This window comes from Leuciscus leuciscus (assembly GCF_965113295.1).
Source record: "Leuciscus leuciscus genome assembly, chromosome: 2".
Classification (NCBI taxonomy): domain Eukaryota; kingdom Metazoa; phylum Chordata; class Actinopteri; order Cypriniformes; family Leuciscidae; genus Leuciscus; species Leuciscus leuciscus.
The window spans coordinates 58723064-58732525 of NC_138726.1; the positions used below are offsets into that span (position 1 = coordinate 58723064).

General features: G+C 40.7%; 1 protein-coding gene across 1 annotated transcript; it reads left to right on the forward strand.

Moving 5' to 3' along the window:
- Positions 1-1094: 1094 nt before the first annotated feature.
- On the forward strand, positions 1095-9374 carry LOC309492447 (FH1/FH2 domain-containing protein 1-like). The gene is made up of 9 exons (XM_082161432.1): positions 1095-1566; positions 2355-2498; positions 2673-2855; positions 5167-5286; positions 5373-5534; positions 6040-6269; positions 7775-7991; positions 8143-8254; positions 8328-9374. The coding sequence occupies exons 1-9, from the start codon at positions 1123-1125 to the stop codon at positions 8354-8356; spliced, it is 1641 nt and encodes a 546-aa protein (XP_082017558.1). The 5' UTR covers positions 1095-1122; the 3' UTR covers positions 8357-9374.
- The last annotated feature ends 88 nt before the right edge of the window (positions 9375-9462 follow it).

The window sequence follows — 9462 nt, forward strand, 5'->3', positions numbered from 1 at the left end:
AAAGACATTTTCTAATTATATATAATGCAATATACTTAGAATTAGACAGTTGTTCGGATCCCAAACCAATCAAGAATCAGCAACAGTTATAGTGATTATTGACCCAAAATCCATATGCAGTCTGAGTCTCAGCATGGAGAGCCTGAGAGAGAGGGAAGGAGAGCGAAAGGGTGGAGACGGAGAGATAGTGAAGCTGTGATATAAACAGGAGATGCTGGAGAGATAAGGAAATTAAGGGAAAGGGCGCAACTCAAATAAACACCGTGTAAACGACCCCTCATAATGTCTGGGACACAGACGGAGTTTCACGTCTCTCTCACACACACAGACACACACATGCTCAACAGAGCGCTTAAATGAAGACGACGGCGTGGAGAACGTGCTAAAAAGGATCCTATAGATGCTTGACGGTCAACGGATGGATTCACTGGGCCTTCTGAAATACACATCACATGATCTGCAAGACTTTCTCATTTGACCCATCAGACACATCAAGCTCAAACCCAGTGTTGACGGAGGAGCTGTTGTTTTATGAATGGATTATCTTTACTAGCCTTTTTTTTTTTTACTTTGAAGAACATGGGAGTATGTTTCTTTATTATTGGTTCAAGGCAAATCTTGTAACGTTGGAGGATCATTTGCAAAGCTGGGTGCAACTATACCGACACTGATCAAGGTAAAGCTTTCCTCTGAGCTGCATTGAGCTGATATTTGGTCATTGTGTTGATTTGGAGAAGAAGCAGAGCCAGGTTCATTCATTTTCATTTCATTTCATTTCTTCATTCTTATTTTGCACAAGCGCACTCGAAACCCCTTCATGAGAGTTCTCACATAACGTTCACCACCTAGGCATCATTTTGCACAACATTCATTTACTTTAAGTTTTTTTTATATAAATCACCAACGAAGACCCAGTGAAATTGTACAAGGCAAATCTTGTAACGTTGGAGGATCATTGGATCATCGGACACTGATCAAGGTAAACCGTCCCTCTGAAGTAGCGATACTGAGCTGATATTTGGTCATTGATTTGGAGAAGATTCACCTCCTATCCATCATTTTGCACAACATTCATTGACTTTCCTCAAGTAAAAAAAAAAAAAAATCCCCAACGAAGACCCAATGAAACAAGCCGAATCTTTCGAATCCCTCATAAGCCACGCCCCCCTGCTCCGCCTCAACGCCCTCGACTTCTCCGACCTCTGGGATGACGAGGATCTTGAGCTGGACAGCATTGATGAAGACTCCTCCCGCATTTCGGCCAATCAGATTGCAGCCTCCCTGGTGCCCCCGCCCCCTCCCCCTTTGGCTCCACCCCCTCCCCCCTCAGCTCCTCCTCCTGTATCCAGCGGGTCGCCGGGTCCGCCAGGCGCTCGTACGCTGAGGCTCCACTGGAGGGCGCTGGTGAGTCTGCAGCCACTGCCGAGAGTGGGCCGCTTCGGGCCCCAGTCCATCTGGGCCGGTCTGGAACCGGTTCATCTTGACACCAATCGACTGGAATACCTGTTTGAGAGCAAGAGCAGCAGCAGCAACAGCGCCCTCTGCTGTCTGATGGAGCGACGGCGGGTAAGACTATGATGTTCACATATACATCTAAAATAAATCTTTCAGTAAAGGCTGGAATTCACTACACGACTTCTTAACGGGACAGATTTTAAAACCCCAAGGTTCTTTATTGGCTCAGTGAAGAACCTTTACAATCCATAGAATCTTTCCATTCCACAAAATGGTTCTTTAGATATTTTAACTAAGGGGGAAAATATAGTTATTTTAAGAACTTTTCAATGAAAGGTTCTTTTGGAATAAAAAAAAATTGCTGTGAAAACCTGCTTTTTTTGAAGGTTTATTTTTAAGAGTATTGGGGGCCCGTGAGAAGAAAAAAGTTAAGAAAAACAGTGTAAAAAATGTAAAAATAAACAAATAATGAAAAATAAAGATTAAATTAGCTAAATAAATAAATTCGTACCAGAACGATCATATTCCGGCATCTAAAATGTTGAAAACGCCGCACTAAACGCAGAACAGACGTTTCAAGTTGTTCCGAAAACAACAACCGTGCAGCTTGTTGCTAGGAGACGTGTGACAAATGTAAACAACACGTGTTCTAAAGTCGGTTCAAAACATCAAACATGTTTGATCTCCTCCGACTCCATGGAATCAAAGTCTGAGGCTAAAAAAACAGAGTTGATTTTCTGTGAAATCTGTCAACTCTAGCTGGCATGGCAACTACAGCTTCATCTTATCCCGACTGCAAATCAGTCAATAATCGTAGTGCATTCCAGCCTCAAGCCTCTACGTATCGAGCTTTTCAGTGTTTCTGCTCCACATCTCTCTCTGTCTGTTGGTTTGCGCAGCAGAAGCAGCCGTGTGTGTGTGTTTTGAGTGTGAAGCGCAGTAACATCATCACTATAGCGCTGAGCGGACTCCCACCGGCTCACCTTCTCCCTCCTGCCATATTCAGCATGGACAACACGGTACTAGACAGAGAAGACATCCAGGTGAGCTCCCTTAGTCATGACATCAACATTCAGTCTCTTTGCCCTTTAATATGGTCTCATTTTGGAAGATTCACCATAGATATGATGATTGTAATGTAGACACATGCATTTGCTTTGAAACGATGTGTATTGTGAAAAGCGCTATACAAATAAATGTGAATTGAATTGGTTCAGAGGTTGCAGATGCTGGTTCCCACTGAAGACGAGCTGAACGTGATCGCAGAGGCTCAGGCTCGGGCCCCGGGCTCGTCTCTGGGCCCCGCAGAGCAGTGTCTCCTGACCCTGGGGACCGTTCCTCATCTGAGCGCCAGACTGCAGATCTGGGCCTTCGCTCTGGACCACGACAGCATGGAGAGAGTGAGAGACTAGACTATCCATTACCCTTCAAATTGCACAAATTGAAATTGCGAATTGAAAATACGCCCAATGGAAACATGTCAATTTCGCAAAAAAGTTTTTCCGCTCGCATGAGGTGGTTTTTCAGGCAATTCGAAAAAGAAATATTTCACAAAACTGCAATGGAAACAGTTTTTGCGCATTTACAGGTCAGCTGACGTAGATGAGGCGGTGTGTTTGGACAGAATACGAGACAGAGTTCTTTATTAAATTCATATAAGACAAAAGAATTACAGGAATACTGGATTCTAAACCTCAAAGAAATGCCACAATCAAGACCTGGAAGCAGATATGAGGGAGAAACACCCATAAAACACCTCATACATCCAGTATAGTTACCATCCATATATCCAGTTCACAAGTATAGGGTCTTTCCTTACCATTAGTGCTTGGATAACACACATGCGTCTCCTTCGATTAATGATAATGGTGGCCAGTGCAGTGGCTGGGATATACGTAAACCTACCAACATCTGTCGCCATGATTTTTTAAATGACTTATCGCGAGAGGAAAAAAAGACGTTTAGTCGTATAACATCGGTTAATGGAAACGCCGTCATTTCACAATAGTTTTTTGTCGACATTTAGAAAAAAATCACAAAAGTTTTGAGCAAATTTTCACTTGAAAAAATGTCTTCATGCCTTAAAATATCTTGAATGTAACTATACCGTATACACGGTTCTATGAATATGCAAATGAGCCCCGCCCCCACTCACTCACTCAGATCAGAGATCCACTGGTTGACAATCACACGGTTACAAGGTAGTTTGTGACGTCAGAAACACCAGCGATTTCAAAGTGTGTTTTTGAGACTGTCTTTGGTTCACTGCAGTTTTAGGAAGAAAATACTCAGAAATGCTGTCGACTTATGAATTTACACATGGTTTGTCTTAAAGCATATTAAAAACACCACATAGACACATAAACAACATTAAAAACTGGATTTTCACCACAGGGGGTCTTTAAGCATTAACCAATCGACACATTTTTGCCCCTTACCACGATTTGGCCTGCCGTGTAAACACATTAACATGCGTTGTGTTGTGTGGCTCATTGAAGTGTGCATGTGTGACAGGTAGTGATGGGGACGAGACCGCCTATGCCGAGTCCGAGTCAAGACCGAGTCTTTGAAGGGTCGAGACCGAGTCGAGACCGAGTCCATTGGTTTTCAAATACAGTCGAGTCCGAGTCAAGACCGAGTCTTTGACGAAGCAAATCCGAGTCGAGACCGAGTCTTTAGGAGTCGAGACCAAGACCATAAAAACATGTCAGTTTTCATATTCATGATTTAATATCACCCCAGTTAATAATCAAAAGTTAGGCCTACAGACTAAGCTAGATTGGGAATTGTTTAGAGGAGCAGTCTTAACGTCTTAATATGGACTATGCTTTTACTATCATTAAAAAAATCCCTACCACATGCATCATCTTCTGCCTATTTTTCTAAACTGCTTCAACAGTGCTTCTCTGTCATCAACATGTTAAGCCCACCCTGACTTTTTTAATCATAGTTAGGACATGCAGAGCAAATACAAATTTTCTAGTGGTATGTATTCTAGTGGACTAAGTTAGTGATGGGGACGAGACCGCATATGCCGAGTCCGAGTCAAGACCGAGTCTTTGAAGGGTCGAGACCGAGTCAAGACCGAGTTTTTGAAGGGTCGAGACCGAGTCAAGACCGAGTCTTTGAAGGAACAATCCGAGACGAGTCCGAGAAAGCAGAAATCGGTCTCGAGACCGGACTCGAGTACTACATCACTAGTGACAGGAGCGTGACCTTGCTATAGATTTAAGCACATCCAAACAGAGCGAGAAGGGGACGAGATAATATATCACAAACTCTTATAAAACTGTGGTCATCATTTACTCACCCTCATGTTGTTCCAAACCTGTTAAAACTTATTTCTTCTGTTGAACACAAAAGAAGATATTTTGAAGAATGTCAGAAACCAAACAGTTGATGTACACCATTGTGAACTTCCATACTGTTTTTGGAAGTCAATGGAGCCCATCAACATTCTTAACCAAGAATAAAATAAATAAATAAACATTTACAAAAAGCGGATGTTTTGATTGTTCAGGGAACATTCAGGAATCATCCAGGAATAACATTTTTATAATTTAATGGGAATGTTTGCAAAATGTTCTTTGGCTATGGGATTATTTATTATTGTTTGAACTGATGTGAATAAAAAGCATGAACTAAAGAGCTTTGAACTGTTGTGATGTCTGTTGTCTGTGATTTGTGCTCACAGTATGTGTGTGTAAACAGGAGATCGCAGAGCCGCTCTTCCATCTGAAGCTTGCCATGGAGCAGCTAGCGGCTAATCAGACGTTTCGCTGTATACTTGCAACTGTTCTGGCCATCGGCAACTTTCTGAACGGCTGTAAGGTGAGAATGCCTGCATAAAGATGTGTGTGCCTGATTACCTGTATCCTGCACATTGCATGAAGGTGTGTGTTTTCTGTTTTGTATAGGCGAGGGGGTTTGAGTTGAGTTACCTGGGCAAACTCTCTCAGGTGAGAGACACACACGGCCGGCAGCCTCTTCTTCATCACGTGTGTGTGTTATTGCTCCAGCTTTACCCACAATCCTCTGATCTCTACTCCGACATCACTGCTGTCACAAAAGCCAGCAAGGTATGTGAATGTGTTTTGTACTAAGAATATTGTGCATTTCTTTAATGTTGGCAGTCTAAGCAAATAATAACCCAGGAAGATGATAAAAACAGATATGACCTCGTTCATTGGAAAGGGAAAGTCAAGTTCAGTGCATTGCATTGTGGGAAACACGTGTGCTTCTCAATCATTAGGCTAAGGCTGCATAATGCTTTTGTTGTAAACATGCATACTCGTTTTGTAAGTTATCCTACTTCAGCCTAATGATATCCAGTTAATTTGAAGCCTGTTATTTGTTCTGGACATGTAGTGACCATATTTCCTTCTCTTGGGAAGGAAACTTGCGAAGTTTTCTTCTTCGTTGGTTCCCCAATTATGCGGTGTGCCCCAAGGGTCCATTTAAGGCCCTCTTCTCTTTTCACTTTAGATGCTACCATTTGGTGCCATTTATAAGAATAAATTTGGACTTGACTCTTGACTCATTTTCTCCCTCTTTTCCTGTCTCTCATAAACAACTGCACTCCAGTGTGACTACACACAAGTGCAACTGAATCTCTCCCAGCTTGAATCCCTTTGTAAAGCATCCTGGGATCAACTAAGACTTCTCGAGAAGGATGGAAAGAAGAAGAAAGGAGGAGGAAGAAAAGAGGAAGGTGGAGAAGAGGCAGTGCTCCATCTTCGGCTCCGCCAGTTTCTGAAAGACTGTGAGGAGAGGTTGAAGGTGCTACGAGCAGTTCACCGCAGAGTCATCAACAGGTAAAACCATTTGCTTTCTACAAATGAATAGTTCAGCCATGAAACTCTATTCGCATTCGGATTGGTTTATTCAAATGTAATGTTCCCAGCCAATCGATTTCATGTATTCATCATTACTATTTCCCAATATAACCTCGACGCATCCGTACGAATGCACTATCGCTCCGCGCAATGCGAGATTTATGTCTACAAAACAAATTTCAAGCATTTAAGTGAACCTTATGAAACATTAATTCAATCCAGTTTGTCAAACCTCTTGACTTGTAATAGGCTTAAAAGGATGGTTCGGAGTAAAATCAACCTAGGGTCCTTTGCACCATGACCTCGAGCCAAAAACCCCCCAGAAGCCTTTTCTCCCTTGGGTGAACATTATTATTAAAGTTAGAGCTTATTTAGAGATATCAGCTGAATGGCTTAGTGCAGGCGCTAATGGATCCAAGGTTGTATCTCGTAAATTACCCCACTAATAATGCCCAGAATGGCACCGAACTTCTACAGTAGAACAAATAGGTTCTGTACTCATAAAACGAGACATTGGAAAGTTTGTAGTACATCAGGAGTTTATTTAAATAACACTTGCCTGATGGTTCATGCTACCGCTAACCCGGACGTCGACGTCACTTCAGGGGTTTGGGAAAAGCACGTAAAAGTCCTGGCAGAAAGCGATGCATAAGGATGTAGTGTAACGACACATTATTATTTTTTCCGAAGTGTTGACAACTTAGTGTTAACTAATAATTGTTGCAAACTGGTACTACCAACAAAATATTAGTGCATTCCTGGAACTGGGCGTCGTTACACTACATCCTTATGCATCGCTTTCTGCCAGGACTTTTACAGGCTTTTCCCAAATCACGGAAATGACCTCGACGTCCGGGTTAGCGGTAGCATTAGCATTAGCATTCCGTGTTTTCACTGCTATATGGTTGGGGGTGCTATGACACATCTTCTGAAAGATTACTGAATCTCCTGATCAAAACAAGAAGATGCAGAAACAAGTGGTATGTTATCATATGTAAAATAACGGGATCATCAACATTAAACAGCATATGAATCAAAACTACCTAATCTTCGATCTACTCCATATGTTTTGATCATCGTTCTGAGTTTGATCCAGATGTAGTGTTTGACAAAAACGTGATTTTCTCAGCTTTTTGCTTAGAATGTTGCTTTTTTTATGAAACTTTCCCACATTCAAGTGTTACCCACATTCAAAATAATGCATGAAGCTAGAATAAAACAGATTTAAAAAAATTTTTTTTTTTTTTAAAGCAGAGTTCTTTCTTTTGACATATTGCATGTTCAGGAATTCATACAGTTGCTGGCAACAAAAAAAAAAAAAAAAAAAAACGCTGGGGGGGAAAGAGTTAATTTATTGAATATTATTTATTATGCTTTCAGCTACCAATAGTGAGGGATTAGTGTTAAAATCCGTTCCACAAAATTACTCAGACAATGCAAACAAAGTCTACAGGTCCATTATATTCCTTTCTTCTTGCACTCAGATTCCACTCGTTCCTGCTCTTCCTCGGTTACTCGCGCTTCATGGTGAGAGAAACGAGCGCAGAGGCCTTTTGTAAGACCGTCAGTGACTTCGCTCTGGAGTACAGAACTACTCGCAATGCTATTCTTCAACAGAGGGAGAAAGAGAAGGAGAAAGAGAGGGAGAAGGACAGCCAAAACACACCTAAACTCAAAACCAGACTCCAGCAAAGCCCATCTGTAAGTAATGGCTCTAACTCACAAATAAGGGCCTAAACTCCTTTAAAAGTAGCTACACATTCTCACAACATAGCCTTCTATGGTTTTATTTGATGTTTCATTTATATTTTGGAGAGAGAATAATTATGAAGCTACGACTTTTTCACTGTAGGAGAATGAGGAGCAGATGAAACTTGAAGAGGTTTTGAAGACTCCTGAATCATCATCTTTCCGCTTTGACTTCACTCTTCCACGACAGCGCAGCAAGACGACCGACAAGAGAGGTATTATTCGTTGCCAAATTCATTGGTTGCATTCAAGTAAAATTGAAATACATATAAGAATTGTTTGTTGCAGGTTGTCACTCCCGAAGGCTGAAGTGGTGATCTCCAATCCTTGTTCGTTTAAAAGTGTTACCCGTTGATGCGTTAGCTTGTCAACTAATATGTTTTTTAAGTATGGAAACAAAACTTGAAATAACATCTCTTTTCTGTGATTTCTTTTTGCATTGCTACTAGGCTACTTTGTTTATATGTTTTAGTACATTAACGGTACAGTGGTGTAACCTACAATGAACTTTTAAGCATATTCTTTTTGCCTTATTTCCTGTGAATTTCAAATAAATTCAGTAGCCTATATTTCTAATATTGCTTGATTAGCATATCTTGATTAGCAAGGATCTTGGCTTTTTTGTTAAGTGTATTTTTTAATACTATTTTACAACAACCATGGTGCTAATGGTTTACAGATGCTTGAAACCATGCCCTGCTGAAAGAAAAGAAAAGAAAAGAAAAGAAAAGAAAAGAAAAGAAAAGAAAAGAAAAGAAAAGAAAAACAGCTAAAACCAGCCTAAGCTGATTGGCTGGTTTTAGCTGGTCTCCAAGGCTATTCTTTAGAGGGGTTTTGGACGCTTTTTTAGCTGACCAGGCTGGTCAAGATGGGATACCAGCTAAAACCAGCTGAATACTTGGCCAGCCAGCCTTGGCGATCAGCTTAAACCAGTTAAGACAAGCCTAGGCTGGTTTTAGTGTTTTTTTTGTTGTTGTTGTTGTTGGTTTTTTTCAGCAGGACATTCAATATCAAATTGCCTACCATAATTACTACAGTTATTGTTTATTATAACAATTTTAAATGAATAACGAAGTTCTGACAGTGTTTTCTGAACCATTTATGAGAACTGAACTGAGCTGGATGATGGCATCACTGTTTTCTCCAGAGTGGATAGGCTACAGATTGACTAAATTAATAAATGTTTTTTTACAACAAAAATGAACCAACACTTAATTTACTTAAGATGGACTATGACACTATTTTTTTGTTACATTTTCCCCTGTTATCACTGTAAAGCTGCTTTGAAACAATCGGTATTGTAAAAAGCGCTATATAAATAAAGGTGACTTGACTTGACTGAACATTTCTTTCACTTGTGTTTAATTTACAATCAATTTACCACCTTTTATTGTCGTACAAATAACTATTTTGTAAGAAATGT